The following is a 17473-nucleotide window of genomic DNA, read 5'->3' on the forward strand; positions in this document are numbered from 1 at the left end:
AAGGAAGGCAGCCCTAAATTTGGGGTGCCGCAAGCGGCCCCCCCGTCCAGCCCGGAAGGCCCCAAGCGGGGGCGGAGGTGCACCAAACCCACCCCCCCGTCACATCCCCCAAACCACCCCAGACCCGCACATCACCCTCTCAAAAGCTTTATACAACTCAAAGGAAAGGGGCATATTTTAGGCTATCGTTAAGTCCTGGGGATTTAGTTGCCTTGAGGTTATAGATCCAACGACACTCACGCTGTGTCAGGATCCTATCGAAGTCACCTCCTCTCAAAGGTGGATGTATCCTATCCACAGCACTGAAAGAAATTTTATTGAATGGATTCAGTTCACATGCTATGACATGTCTTGCGACCGGTGAGCCAAGATTATGGCTCACCACGTCGTTGACATGTTCATAGATTCGGCGACGTAAGTTCCTAGTCGTTTTGCCTATATAGAAGGCGCCACACACGCACCAAAGTACATATATGACACCCTCTGTGGCACAATTGATAAAATGTCTAATTTTTACAGTCCGATTTACATGTGGAAAGACATTGAGTCGACCCACCTTAATATAAGGGCACTGATTGCAGGAACCACATCTGTATATCCCCCAATCAGTACATGAGTCTCCTCGTTGATTCCCTTGGTAATGGCTTCTAACGAGTTTATTTGAAATAGTAGGAGCTTTCCTGAATGTCAATTTCGGTTTGTCTGAAACACATTGGCGTATCCTCACATCATCAGTGAGGACATGCCAGTGTCTCTTTAGAATTCTATAAAATTGGTCCTGTTGTTTATTATACTTGGTGATGAGGGGAACAGTGTCAAGGAAACTGTTCCCTCTCTTGGGCTTTCTCTGGACAATCAAAGTGTCTCGATCTGAGTCCACTGCTCTTTTATAGGCCTTTTTGATACATGACCCCGAATATCCTCTAGCCTTAAATCTAGAATTTAGTTCCGTTGCTTCCAGCTTGAAATCCTCCAAGCTGGAGCAGTTTCTTTTGGCCCTTAAATATTGACCCACCGGTATGCTATTGATTAAGTGTGCAGGGTGAAAGCTTCCTGCATGCAATATAGCATTAGAGGCAGTTGGCTTCCGATACAGCTTTGTAGTGATGGTCCCGTCTTCCTTTACCCCCACTTGGAGGTCGAGGAAGGGCAATGATAGTTTGTCAAAAGTACATGTCAACTTTAAATTCAGGGTGTTAGTATTTAGCATGTCCACAAATTCTAGAAGGAGTTCTTCCCCTCCGGTCCACAACATAAAAATATCGTCGATGTACCTGTGCCACACATCAATGTGACACAGGTACTCAACAATGTCATCATTAGAAAATATGTCCGCCTCCCACCCCCCCCAGGTACAGGTTAGCGTAAAATCACAGACACCTGCACAACAGAACACAACGCCTTCATCCTCCAACCAGGTCTCCAAGAAAAAGAACATGGAACAGTACCTACAACCCAGAAAATAAATAGTGATCTACAAGATCACCCTAATACAGTGATTAATCTTAGTCATGCCCCCCTTACAAATGAACAGATTAAAGTATTGTCCTTGGGATTGGGATTCTCTTTGTCAACAAATATTGATAAATTTGAATGTGCAAAGGATTTGAATTTGTTTGCCCGCAAAATGATTTTCAGATTACAACATATGCAGAGGGAAGAAGCTCCATTAGGTGGAGCTATTCGTGACTGGTCAGATTTTACAAAGAAAGACTACAGGGCTCTGCGAGATCTAACAGCCCTCTGGGAAGAAGGTTACATTCCAGAGGAGCAACTTGATCCTATGCAAAATGATCCTGATAAAAACAAGTTTAAAAACAAATCACGTTACTTCCCTTCTCTGTCAGCAAGTCCCAGGGTTAGTGTGTTCGTTGAGATGGTATTAAAAGATCTGGACTCCATATATACTCGGACAGGTAGTGACAACCTTACGACCACTCAATTCGAGGCTTTACAAGAATTATCTCAGATGTCACAAATCACGATTAAGCCCTCCGATAAGGGGGGCAATGTCGTGATTATGGACAACGAACAATATGAAGAGATGTGCTTGCGCATCTTGAGGAATCGTGAATGGTATTCAAGGGCCTCCGCATCCAATGTGCTGAGGGACCAGGTGGCGCTTTTTTCCATCATTGATCACGCAGCCAGCCAGAATATTATTTCTCCACAGACAGCTGCGTTTCTTAAAATTCAACACCCTATAATACCAACGTTTTATGCGTTGCCCAAGGTGCACAAATCTTTGGTGCACCCTCCGGGAAGACCGATTATATCGGCCTGTGGCTCCTTGACGGAAAATATAAGCAAATACCTGGATTTCCACTTGCAGAAACATGTACAAACATTGCCCTCATATGTACAAGATACCTCTCACATGCTTCGGGTTTTTGATGGGGTGTGTGCGCCGCCTGGTGCCCTCTTGGTCGCATTGGATGTTGAGGCCCTCTACTCGAGTATACCTCATGGTGGGGGGCTCTGCACCGTGGCTAGATACTTAGATACCTTACCTTGCACAGAGAAGGATCATTCCTTCTTTCTTCTCCATTTATTGGAATTTTTACTTACACACAATCATTTTGTGTTTGGTACCTCCCACTACCTCCAGGTGCAGGGAACGGCAATGGGGACAACATGTGCCCCGTCGTGCGCTAACCTGTACCTGGGGGGGTGGGAGGCGGACATATTTTCTAATGATGACATTGTCGAGTACCTGTGTCACATTGATGTGTGGCACAGGTACATCGACGATATTTTTATGTTGTGGACCGGAGGGGAAGAACTCCTCCTAGAATTTGTGGACATGCTAAATACTAACACCCTGAATTTAAAGTTGACATGTACTTTTGACAAACTATCATTGCCCTTCCTCGACCTCCAAGTGGGGGTAAAGGAAGACGGGACCATCACTACAAAGCTGTATCGGAAGCCAACTGCCTCTAATGCTATATTGCATGCAGGAAGCTTTCACCCTGCACACTTAATCAATAGCATACCGGTGGGTCAATATTTAAGGGCCAGAAGAAACTGCTCCAGCTTGGAGGATTTCAAGCTGGAAGCAACGGAACTAAATTCTAGATTTAAGGCTAGAGGATATTCGGGGTCATGTATCAAAAAGGCCTATAAAAGAGCAGTGGACTCAGATCGAGACACTTTGATTGTCCAGAGAAAGCCCAAGAGAGGGAACAGTTTCCTTGACACTGTTCCCCTCATCACCAAGTATAATAAACAACAGGACCAATTTTATAGAATTCTAAAGAGACACTGGCATGTCCTCACTGATGATGTGAGGATACGCCAATGTGTTTCAGACAAACCGAAATTGACATTCAGGAAAGCTCCTACTATTTCAAATAAACTTGTTAAAAGCCATTACCAAGGGAATCAACGAGGAGACTCATGTACTGATTGGGGGATATACAGATGTGGTTCCTGCAATCAGTGCCCTTATATTAAGGTGGGTCGACTCAATGTCTTTCCACATGTAAATCGGACTGTAAAAATTAGACATTTTATCAATTGTGCCACAGAGGGTGTCATATATGTACTTTGGTGCGTGTGTGGCGCCTTCTATATAGGCAAAACGACTAGGAACTTACGTCGCCGAATCTATGAACATGTCAACGACGTGGTGAGCCATAATCTTGGCTCACCGGTCGCAAGACATGTCATAGCATGTGAACTGAATCCATTCAATAAAATTTCTTTCAGTGCTGTGGATAGGATACATCCACCTTTGAGAGGAGGTGACTTCGATAGGATCCTGACACAGCGTGAGTGTCGTTGGATCTATAACCTCAAGGCAACTAAATCCCCAGGACTTAACGATAGCCTAAAATATGCCCCTTTCCTTTGAGTTGTATAAAGCTTTTGAGAGGGTGATGTGCGGGTCTGGGGTGGTTTGGGGGATGTGACGGGGGGGTGGGTTTGGTGCACCTCCGCCCCCGCTTGGGGCCTTCCGGGCTGGACGGGGGGGCCGCTTGCGGCACCCCAAATTTAGGGCTGCCTTCCTTATAATTTTGCAGCCTTTCTCTTTTGATGGTGCATATACATTCTTCCTTATAGTACATTTTTTTCCCATTGACATTAGATGTCTTTAATAACAATGTATTCATGTGTCTCTTTGTTCTATTTATGTATGAGGAATGTGACAATTTGATCTAATATAGTATCTTTTGTTTCAGGCTCGGTTTCCTTAAGAGTCCGTTGTGCTGTGTGGAGGTGATGTTTCTTGGAGCATGCTCCTTTTTTCTTCCCCTTCCTCTTCCCTTAAATGTACGTGTGTCTTTTTTCCCTTCCTTCCTTGGGGCTTGCTCCGTTCTTCGCCTTCGCATACAGCACTTAGCCTGGCGGGGGGGAAGGGCGGGATCGGCGAGCACTGTCCGGCCCCTGGCCCAGCCCATTCTGTTGCCAGGCTACCGGCCGGAACGGCGCAGAGCACGCATTGGGCGTGCGTGCGTGAGTTCCGGCCGGACCACGCTGGAGCGCAGAAGCCGCGCCCACGGAAGTCACGCGGCTTGGGCCTCCTCGACGTAAAACGCCATTTAAGGCGCTCGGAGACCGTCCCTGACATACACACTTGGCGGTCTGTGTCCTGATGAGCCGAATCTTTCGGCGAAACCGGTAGACAAGGTCTGGGCGGCTTGAGGATACTGTATAGCAGCACCACTTACGATCCCTCATGGAGGCTGACACCTGGCATCAATACAAGGACATGTAAGCCTGCAACAGCAACCTAAACTTCTCTCACCATATATGTTGAGGCCTATTCTATTGCCTCACATTGGGACTGTTATATACCACTCATATTGAACTACCAGTTGATCCTATGGATGCTACACCTTGTTTGTATGATGCAATGAATATGTGATGTGCTACTATATGCGAATGGTGGATACTACTGAATCACTAAACACCAACCTTACTATCCACATCAGTTGCCTGCTTCTGGACAGGAACTTTGGATTGCTTCTTTTGGCTATAATACTGCATTTCCAGGATACAGTGGTTCCTTACTACATCTCGAGATCCTTTTGAAACACAGTTGCCTGCTTTTGGACGGGAACTTAGAGTTGGATCTTTGTCGTTACAATACTTGCTTACCTGAAAGTTTGGGCTCCATCTTGGCCTATAGGAAATCCCTGATCCTCCAAAACCATCAACTGCCTGCTTGTGGACAGGAGTCTTTTTTTGCACTACGAGTTGCCTGCTTGTGGACAGGAACTATATGTCAACTTATCACTGCTACTGTATAATTCTCTTTGCATCTTAGCATCCTTACATCAAGGACCTTTTAGCCATATGGGTTATTTTCTAACATTTGGAGTGCAATGCTATTATCCCTTGGTTTGAATTATGGCCTATTGTTGTATATCTGCTGCTATATAACGACATCTTTTTTCCTCAGCTGCCCAGACACTCAGATCACCTAAAACTGTATGTTCAACATTAACTTTTTTAAGTGTATTAATAAATGATATTTATTTTAATCATATATACCTCTGGTGTTTATGACTCATTGAAGTGAGACTTGGGTGCAGATGGGTTCTGCTCTCTTTTTCCTATCATCCCTGACGGGTCACATCCCCCGCCTATCATCCCTGACGGGTCACATCCCCCGCCTATCATCCCTGACGGGTCACATCCCCCGCCTATCATCACCAAATAGTCACATCCCCGCCTATCATCACAGTGACCCGCCTATCTTCCCTGACGGGTCACATCCCCCGCCTATCATCACCAAATAGTCACATCCCCGCCTATCATCACTGACGGGTCACATCCCCCGCCTATCATCACCAAATAGTCACATCCCCGCCTATCATCACTGACGGGTCACATCCCCCGCCTATCATCACCAAATAGTCACATCCCCGCCTATCATCACTGACGGTAAAGCATGGTGACTGGTGTCTGTTCATACAATATACTACAGAGCAGAGTACAGAGGAGAGACACAGGAATATATTACCGAGCAGATTACAGAGGACAGAAATACAAATATACTACAGAGCAGATTACAGAGGACAGGCACGCCAATATACTACAGAGCAGATTACAGAGGACAGACACACTGATATACTACAGAGAAGATCACAGAGGACAGACAGATATACTACAGAGCAGAGTACAGAGGACAGACATGCAGATATACTACAGAGCAGATTACAGAGGACAGACACACCAATATGCTACAGAGCAGATTACAGAGGACAGACACACAGATATACTACTGAGCAGATTACAGAGGACAGACACACGAATATACTACAGAGCAGATTACAGAGGACAGACATGCGGATATACTACAGAGCAGATTACAGAGGACAGACACAGGGGTATACTACAGAGCAGATTACAGAGGACAGACACACGGATATACTACAGAGCAGATTACAGAGGACAGACACAAAAATATACTACTGAGCAGATTACAGAGGACAGGCACACGGATATACTACTGAGCAGATTACAGAGGACAGACACACAGATATACTACTGAGCAGATTACAGAGGACAGACACACGAATATACTACAGAGCAGATTACAGAGGACAGACATGCGGATATACTACAGAGCAGATTACAGAGGACAGACACAGGGGTATACTACAGAGCAGATTACAGAGGACAGACACACGGATATACTACAGAGCAGATTACAGAGGACAGACACAAAAATATACTACTGAGCAGATTACAGAGGACAGGCACACGGATATACTACTGAGCAGATTACAGAGGACAGACACACGGATATACTACTGAGCAGATTACAGAGGACAGACACACCAATATGCTACAGAGCAGATTACAGAGGACAGACATACGGATATACTACAGAGCAGATTACAGAGGACAGACACAAAAATATACTACTGAGCAGATTACAGAGGACAGACACACGGATATACTACTGAGCAGATTACAGAGGACAGACACACGGATATACTACAGGCCAGATTACAGAGGTCAGACAGACGGATATACTACAGAGCAGATTACAGAGGACAGACACACGGATATACTACAGAGCAGATTACAGAGGTCAGACACACTAATATACTACAGAGCAGATTACAGAGGACAGACATGCAGATATACTACAGAGCAGATTACAGAGGTCAGACACACTAATATACTACAGAGCAGATTACAGAGGTCAGACACACGGATATACTACTGAGCAGATTAGAGAGGACAGACACACGGATATACTACAGGCCAGATTACAGAGGACAGACATACGGATATACTACAGAGCAGATTACAGAGGACAGACAGACGGATATACTACAGAGCAGATTACAGAGGACAGACACACTAATATACTACAGAGCAGATTACAGAGGACAGACATACGGATATACTACAGAGAAGATTACAGAGGACAGACACACGAATATGCTACAGAGCAGATTACAGAGGACAGACAGATATACTACAGAGTAGAGTACAGAGGACACACATGAATATACTACAGAGCAGATTACAGAGGACAAACAGACGGATATACTACAGAGCAGATTACAAAGGACAGACACACGGATATACTACAGAGCAGATTGCAGAGGACAGACACACGGATATACTACAGAGCAGATTACAGAGGACAGACACACGGATATACTACAGAGCAGATTACAGAGGACAGACACATGAATATACTACAGAGCAGATTACAGAGGACAGACACACAAATATACTACAGTGCAGATTACAGAGGACAGACATGCGGATATACTACAGAGCAGATTACAGAGGACAGACACACGGATATACTACAGGCCAGATTACAGAGGACAGACATACGGATATACTACAGAGCAGATTACAGAGGACAGACAGACGGATATACTACAGAGCAGATTGCAGAGGACAGACACACGGATATACTACAGAGCAGATTACAGAGGACAGACACACGAATATACACCAGTGCAGATTACAGAGGACAGACACACGAATATACTACAGAGCAGATTACAGAGGACAGACAGATATACTACAGAGTAGAGTACAGAGGACACACATGAATATACTACAGAGCAGATTACAGAGGACAAACAGACGGATATACTACAGAGCAGATTGCAGAGGACAGACACACGGATATACTACAGAGCAGATTATAGAGGACAGACATACGGATATACTACAGAGCAGATTACAGAGGACAGACACACGAATATACTACAGAGCAGATTACAGAGGACAGACACACGAATATACTACAGTGCAGATTACAGAGGACAGACATGCGGATATACTACAGAGCAGATTATAGAGGACAGACATGCAGATATACTACAGAGCAGATTACAGAGGACAGACATACGGATATACTACAGAGCAGATTACAAAGGACAGACACACGGATATACTACAGAGCAGATTACAGAGGACAGACACACGAATATACTACAGAGCAGATTACAGAGGACAGACATACGGATATACTACAGAGCAGATTACAGAGGTCAGACACACGAATATACTACAGAGCAGATTACAGAGGACAGACAGATATACTACAGAGCAGATTACAGAGGACAGACAGATATACTACAGAGTAGAGTACAGAGGACACACATGAATATACTACAGAGCAGATTACAGAGGACAGACAGACGGATATACTACAGAGCAGATTACAAAGGACAGACACACGGATATACTACAGAGCAGATTGCAGAGGACAGACACATGAATATACTACAGAGCAGATTACAGAGGACAGACACACGGATATACTACAGGGCAGATTACAGAGGACAGACACACAAATATACTACAGTGCAGATTACAGAGGACAGACATGCGGATATACTACAGAGCAGATTACAGAGGACAGACACACGGATATACTACAGAGCAGATTATAGAGGACAGACAGACGGATATACTACAGAGCAGATTACAGAGGACAGACAGATATACTACAGAGTAGAGTACAGAGGACACACATGAATATACTACAGAGCAGATTACAGAGGACAGACAGACGGATATACTACAGAGCAGATTACAAAGGACAGACACACGGATATACTACAGAGCAGATTGCAGAGGACAGACACATGAATATACTACAGAGCAGATTACAGAGGACAGACACACGGATATACTACAGAGCAGATTACAGAGGACAGACACACGGATATACTACAGAGCAGATTGCAGAGGACAGACAAATATACTACAGAGTAGAGTACAGAGGACACACATGAATATACTACAGAGCAGATTACAGAGGACAGACAGACGGATATACTACAGAGCAGATTACAAAGGACAGACACACGGATATACTACAGAGCAGATTGCAGAGGACAGACACACGGATATACTACAGAGCAGATTACAAAGGACAGACACATGAATATACTACAGAGCAGATTACAGAGGACAGACACACAAATATACTACAGTGCAGATTACAGAGGACAGACATGCGGATATACTACAGAGCAGATTACAGAGGACAGACACACGGATATACTACAGAGCAGATTATAGAGGACAGACATACGGATATACTACAGAGCAGATTACAGAGGACAGACACACGAATATACTACAGTGCAGATTACAGAGGACAGACATGCGGATATACTACAGAGCAGATTACAGAGGACAGACACACGGATATACTACAGAGCAGATTACAAAGGACAGACACACGGATATACTACAGAGCAGATTACAAAGGACAGACACACGGATATACTACAGAGCAGATTACAGAGGACAGACATACGGATATACTACAGAGCAGATTACAGAGGACAGACACACGGATATATTACAGAGCAGATTACAGAGGACAGACATGCGGATATACTACAGAGCAGATTACAGAGGACAGACACACGGATATACTACAGAGCAGATTACAAAGGACAGACACACAGATATACTACAGAGCAGATTACAAAGGACAGACACACGGATATACTACAGAGCAGATTACAGAGGACAGACATACGGATATACTACAGAGCAGATTACAGAGGACAGACACACGGATATATTACAGAGCAGATTACAGAGGACAGACAGAAATATACTACATAGCAGAGTACAGAGGACAGACACACGGATATACTACAGAGCAGATTACAGAGGACAGACACACGGATATACTACAGAGCAGATTATAGAGGACAGACATGCAGATATATTACAGAGCAGATTACAGAGGACAGACACACGAATATACTACAGTGCAGATTACAGAGGACAGACATGCGGATATACTACAGAGCAGATTACAGAGGACAGACATACGGATATACTACAGAGCAGATTACAGAGGACAGACACACGGATATACTACAGAGCAGATTACAGAGGACAGACACACGAATATACTACAGTGCAGATTACAGAGGACAGACACACGGATATACTACAGAGCAGATTACAGAGGACAGACATGCGGATATACTACAGAGCAGATTATAGAGGACAGACATGCAGATATACTACAGAGCAGATTACAGAGGACAGACATACGGATATACTACAGAGCAGATTATAGAGGACAGACATGCAGATATACTACAGAGCAGATTACAGAGGACAGACACACGGATATACTACAGAGCAGATTACAGAGGACAGACACACGGATATACTAAAGAGCAGATTACAAAGGACAGACACACGAATATACTACAGAGCAGATTACAGAGGACAGACACACGGATATACTACAGAGCAGATTACAGAGGACAGACATACGGATATACTACAGAGCAGATTACAGAGGACAGACACACGGATATACTACAGAGCAGATTACAGAGGACAGACAGAAATATACTACATAGCAGAGTACAGAGGACAGACACGGTCACTCACCTGCCCGTCAGAGTCATCAGAGCTGCTGGGAGAAGTAGAACGCGATGATGCAGAAGAAGATGATGAAGATAACTTGACCAGAGACAATAAAGGTGAAATTGGTGAGATGCAAGTTAGACAAGATGGCAACTCATGCAGTTCCTCTGACATCCCTGATAATAAACCTCTCAGAAAAACATAGAATAGGCTGGGAGGAGTCTGAGCAGGCTGGGAGGAGTCTGTGCAAGATGGGAAGAGTCTCACCTGGCTGGGAGGTGTGTAGAGCAGGCTGGGAGGAGTGTAGAGCAGGCTGGGAGGAGTGTAGAGCAGGCTGGGAGGAGTGTAGAGCAGGCTGGGAGGAGTCTAGAGCAGACTGGGAGGAGTCTAGAGCAGACTGGGAGGAGTCTCAGCAGTGCAAATGGAAGGGGCTGATGATTCACACCATCCTTCTAGCAAGTCTGGATGTTTTTATAATTATGTCTAAATAGGAAATGTGTGAACCATGCTCTGTACTGTACACACTAGCAGTGGGCTGTATACTGGGGGGGGGGGGGAGGGGGGGAGGGGTCCTGTAGTGTGATCCATGCTCTGTACTGTACACACTAGCTGTGGGGTGTATACTGGGGAGGGGAGTCCTGTAGTGTGATCCATGCTCTGTACTGTACACACTAGCAGTGGGCTGTATACTGGGGGAGGGAGGAGTCCTGTAGTGTGATCCATGCTCTGTACTGTACACACTAGCTGTAGGGTGTATACTGGGGAGGGGAGTCCTGTAGTGTAATCCATGCTCTGTACTGTACACACTAGCTGTGGGGTGTATACTGGGGGGGGGGGGGGGAAGAGTCCTGTGGTGTGATCCATGCTCTGTACTGTACACACTAGCTGTGGGGTGTATACCGGGGGAGGGGACCTGTAGTGTGATCCATGCTCTGTACTGTACACACCAGCTGTGGGGTGTATACTGGGGGGGGGTCCTGTAGTGTGATCCATGTTCTGTACTGTACACACTAGCTGTGGGGTGTATACTGGGGGAGGAGTCCTGTAGTGTGATCCATGCTCTGTACTGTACACACTAGCTGTGGGGTGTATACTGGGGAAGGAGTCCTGTAGTGTGATCCATGCTCTGTAATGTACACACTAGCTGTGGGGTGTATACTGGGGGAGGAGTCCTGTAGTGTGATCCATGCTCTGTACTGTACACACTAGCTGTGGGGGGGATTACTGGGGGAGGGGAGTCCTGTAGTGTGATCCATGCTCTGTACTGTACACACAAGCTGTGGGGTGTACACTGGGTGGGGAGTCCTGTAGTGTGATCCATGCTCTGTACTGTACACACTAGCTGTGGGGTGTATACTGGGGGGGGGGGGGGGGAGTCCTGTAGTGTGATCCATGCTCTGTATTGTACACACTAGCTGTGGGGTGTATACTGGGGGAGGGGAGTCCTGTAGTGTGATCCATGCTCTCTGTACTGTACACACTAGCTGTGGGCTGTATACTGGGGGAGGGGAGTGCTGTAGTGTGATCCATGCTCTGTACTGTACACACTAGCTGTGGGGTGTATACTGGGGGGAGGGGAGTCCTGTAGTGTGATCCATGCTCTGTACTGTACACACTAGCTGTGGGGTGTATACTGGGGGGGGGGGAGAAGTCCTGTAGTGTGATGCATGCTCTGTACTGTACACACTAGCTGTGGGGTGTATACTGGGGAGGGGAGTCCTGTAGTGTGATCCATGCTCTCTGTACTGTACACACTAGCTGTGGGCTGTATACTGGGGGAGGGGAGTGCTGTAGTGTGATCCATGCTCTGTACTGTACACACTAGCTGTGGGGTGTATACTAGGGGGAGGGGAGTCCTGTAGTGTGATCCATGCTCTGTACTGTACACACTAGCTGTGGGGTGTATACTGGGGGAGGGAGGAGTCCTGTAGTGTGATCCATGCTCTGTACTGTACACACTAGCTGTGGGGTGTATACTGGGGGAGGGGAGTCCTGTAGTGTGATCCATGCTCTCTGTACTGTACACACTAGCTGTGGGCTGTATACTGGGGGAGGGGAGTGCTGTAGTGTGATCCATGCTCTGTACTGTACACACTAGCTGTAGGGTGTATACTGGGGGAGGGGAGTCCTGTAGTGTGATCCATGCTCTGTACTGTACACACTAGCTGTAGGGTGTATACTGGGGGAGGGGAGTCCTGTAGTGTGATCCATGCTCTGTACTGTACACACTAGCTGTGGGGTGTATACTGGGGGAGGGAGGAGTCCTGTAGTGTGATCCATGCTCTGTACTGTACACACTAGCTGTGGGGTGTATTCTGGGGGAGGGAGGAGTCCTGTAGTGTGATCCATGCTCTGCGCTGTACACACTAGCTGTGGGCTGTATACTGGGGGAGGGTAGTCCTGTAGTGTGATCCATGCTCTGTACTGTACACACTAGCTGTGGGGTGTATACTGGGGGAGGGGGGAGTCCTGTAGTGTGATCCATGCTCTGTACTGTACACACTAGCTGTAGGGTGTATACTGGGGGAGGGGAGTCCTGTAGTGTGATCCATGCTCTGTACTTTACACACTAGCTGTGGGGTGTATACTGGGGGAGGGGAGTGCTGTAGTGTGATCCATGCTCTGTACTGTACACACTAGCTGTGGGCTGTATACTGGGTGAGGGAGGAGTGCTGTAGTGTGATCCATGCTCTGTACTGTACACACTAGCTGTGGGGTGTATACTGGGGAAGGGGGGAGTCCTGTAGTGTGATCCATGCTCTGTACTGTACACACTAGCTGTGGGGTGTATACTGGGGGAGGGGAGTCCTGTAGTGTGATCCGTGCTCTGTACTGTACACACTAGCTGTGGGCTGTATATTGGGGGAGGGGAGTTCTGTAGTGTGATCCATGCTCTGTGCTGTACACACTAGCTGTGGGGTGTATACTGGGGGAGGAGTCCTGTAGTGTGATCCATGCTCTCTGTACTGTACACACTAGCTGTGGGCTGTATACTGGGGGAGGGGAGTGCTGTAGTGTGATGCATGCTCTGTACTGTACACAGTAGCTGTGGCGTGTATACTGGGGGAGGGGAGTCCTGTAGTGTGATCCATGCTCTGTACTGTACACACTAGCTGTGGGCTGTATACTGGGGGAGGGGGGAGTCCTGTAGTGTGATCCATGCTCTGTACTGTACACACTAGCTGTGGGCTGTATACTGGGGGAGGGGGGAGTCCTGTAGTGTGATCTATGCTCTGTACTGTACACACTAGCTGTGGCGTGTATACTGGGGGAGGGGAGTCCTGTAGTGTGATCCATGCTCTGTACTGTACACACTAGCTGTGGGGTGTATACTGGGGGAGGGGAGTCCTGTAGTTTGATCCATGCTCTGTACTGTAAACACTAGCTGTGGGGTGTATACTGGAGGAGGGGAGTCCTGTAGTGTGATCCGTGCTCTGTACTGTACACACTAGCTGTGGGCTGTATACTGGGGGAGGGGAGTCCTGTAGTGTGATCCATGCTCTGTAATGTACACACTAGCTGTGGGGTGTATACTGGGGGAGGAGTCCTGTAGTGTGATCCATGCTCTGTACTGTACACACTAGCTGTGGGGTGTAAACTGGGGGAGGAGTCCTGTAGTGTGATCCACGCTCTGTACTGTACACACTAGCTGTGGGGTGTATACTGGGGGGAGGGGAGTCCTGTAGTGTGATCTATGCTCTGTACTGTACACACTAGCTGTGGGGTGTATACTGGGGGAGGGAGGAGTCCTGTAGTGTGATCCATGCTCTGTACTGTACACACTAGCTGTAGGGTGTATACTGGGGGAGGGGAGTCCTGTAGTGTGATCCATGCTCTGTACTGTACACACTAGCTGTAGGGTGTATACTGGGGGAGGGGGGAGTCCTGTAGTGTGATCCATGCTCTGTACTGTACACACTAGCTGTGGGGTGTATACTGGGGGAGGGGGGAGTCCTGTAGTGTGATCCATGCTCTGTACTGTACACACTAGCTGTAGGGTGTATACTGGGGGAGGGGAGTCCTGTAGTGTGATGCATGCTCTGTACTGTACACACTAGCTGTGGGGTGTATACTGGGGGGAGTGCTGTAGTGTGATCCATGCTCTGTACTGTACACACTAGCTGTAGGGTGTATACTGGGGGAGGGAGGAGTCCTGTAGTGTGATCCATGCTCTGTACTGTACACACTAGCTGTAGGGTGTATACTGGGGGAGGGGAGTCCTGTAGTGTGATGCATGCTCTGTACTGTACACACTAGCTGTGGGGTGTATACTGGGGGAGGGGAGTCCTGTAGTGTGATCCATGCTCTGTACTGTACACACTAGCTGTAGGGTGTATACTGGGGGAGGGGAGTGCTGTAGTGTGATCCATGCTCTGTACTGTACACACTAGCTGTGGGGTGTATACTGGGGGAGGGGAGTCATGTAGTGTGATCCATGCTCTGTACTGTACACACTAGCTGTGGGGTGTATACTGGGGGGAGTGCTGCAGTGTGATCCATGCTCTGTACTGTACACACTAGCTGTGGGCTGTATACTGGGGGAGGGAGGAGTCCTGTAGTGTGATCCATGCTCTGTACTGTACACACTAGCTGTGGGCTGTATACTGGGGGGGGGGGGGGGGCGGAGTCCTGTAGTGTGATCCATGCTCTGTACTGTACACACTAGCTGTAGGGTGTATACTGGGGGAGGGAGGAGTCCTGTAGTGTGATCCATGCTCTGTACTGTACACACTAGCTGTAGGGTGTATACTGGGGGAGGGGAGTCCTGTAGTGTGATCCATGCTCTGTACTGTGAACACTAGCTGTTGGGTGTATACTGGGGAGGGAGGAGTCCTGTAGTGTGATCCATGCTCTGTACTGTACACACTAGCTGTGGGGTGTATACTGGGGGAGGGGAGTCCTGTAGTGTGATCCATGCTCTGTGCTGTACACACTAGCTGTGGGCTGTATACTGGGGGAGGGAGGAGTCCTGTAGTGTGATCCATGCTCTGTACTGTACACACGAGCTGTGGGGTGTATACTGGGGGAGGGGAGTCCTGTAGTGTGACCCATGCTCTGTACTGTACACACTAGCTGTGGGGTGTATACTGGGGGAGGGGAGTCCTGTAGTGTGACCCATGCTCTGTACTGTACACACTAGCTGTGGGGTGTATACTGGGGGAGGGGAGTCCTGTAGTGTGATCCATGCTCTGTACGTTACACAGTAGCTGTGGGGTGTATACTGGGGGAGGAGTCCTGTAGTGTGATCCATGCTCTGTACTGTACACACTAGCTGTGAGCTGTATACTGGGGGAGGGGAGTCCTGTAGTGTGATCCATGCTCTGTACTGTACACGCTAGCTGTGGGCTGTATACTGGGGGAGGGAGGAGTCCTGTAGTGTGATCCATGCTCTGTACTGTACACACTAGCTGTAGGGTGTATACTGGGGGAGGGGAGTCCTGTAGTGTGATCCATGCTCTGTACTGTACACACTAGCTGTGGGCTGTATACTGGGGGAGGGGAGTCCTGTAGTGTGATCCGTGCTCTGTACTGTACACACTAGCTGTAGGGTGTATACTGGGGGAGGGGAGTCCTGTAGTGTGATCCATGCTCTGTACTGTACACACCAGCTGTGGGGTGTATACTGGGAGGGGTGGGGGGAGTCCTGTAGTGTGATCCATGCTCTTTACTGTACACACGAGCTGTGGGGTGTATACTGGGGAGGGGAGTCCTGTAGTGTGATGCATGCTCTGTACTGTACACACCAGCTGTGGGGTGTATACTGGGGGAGGGGAGTGCTGTAGTGTGATCCATGCTCTGTACTGTACACACTAGCTGTGGGGTGTATACCAGGGGAGGAGTCCTGTAGTGTGATCCATGCTCTGTACTGTACACACTAGCTGTGGGGTGTATACTGGGGGAGGGGAGTGCTGTAGTGTGATCCATGCTCTGTAATGTACACACTAGCTGTGGGGTGTATACTGGGGGGGGGGGAGGGGAGTCCTGTAGTGTGATCCGTGCTCTGCGCTGTACACACTAGCTGTGGGCTGTATACTGGGGAGGGGGGAGTCCTGTAGTGTGATCCATGCTCTCTGTACTGTACACACTAGCTGTGGGGTGTATACTGGGGGAGGGGAGTCTTGTAGTGTGATCCATGCTCTCTGTACTGTACACACTAGCTGTGGGGTGTATACTGGGGGAGGAGTCCTGTAGTGTGATCCATGCTCTCTGTACTGTACACACTAGCTGTGGGCTGTATACTGGGGGAGGGGAGTCCTGTAGTGTGAGCCATGCTCTGTAATGTACACACTAGCTGTGGGGTGTATACTGGGGGAGGAGTCCTGTAGTGTGATCCATGCTCTGTACTGTACACACTAGCTGTGGGGTGTAAACTGGGGGAGGAGTCCTGTAGTGTGATCCACGCTCTGTACTGTACACACTAGCTGTGGGGTGTATACTGGGGGGAGGGGAGTCCTGTAGTGTGATCTATGCTCTGTACTGTACACACTAGCTGTGGGGTGTATACTGGGGGAGGGAGGAGTCCTGTAGTGTGATCCATGCTCTGTACTGTACACACTAGCTGTAGGGTGTATACTGGGGGAGGGGAGTCCTGTAGTGTGATCCATGCTCTGTACTGTACACACTAGCTGTA

At 47.8% G+C, this 17473-nt stretch overlaps 1 protein-coding gene across 1 annotated transcript in view; it reads right to left on the reverse strand.

Moving 5' to 3' along the window:
* The window catches only part of FAM133B (family with sequence similarity 133 member B), a 156106-nt gene that overhangs the window by 63949 nt on the left and 74684 nt on the right, over positions 1–17473 (reverse strand). The window contains exon 6 of the mRNA XM_068235019.1: positions 10867–10938. Coding sequence (XP_068091120.1) covers positions 10867–10938 — 72 coding nt within the window. The remainder of the gene's footprint in view (positions 1–10866; positions 10939–17473) is intronic.

This window comes from Hyperolius riggenbachi, chromosome 5 (genome assembly GCF_040937935.1).
Source record: "Hyperolius riggenbachi isolate aHypRig1 chromosome 5, aHypRig1.pri, whole genome shotgun sequence".
NCBI lineage: Eukaryota > Metazoa > Chordata > Amphibia > Anura > Hyperoliidae > Hyperolius > Hyperolius riggenbachi.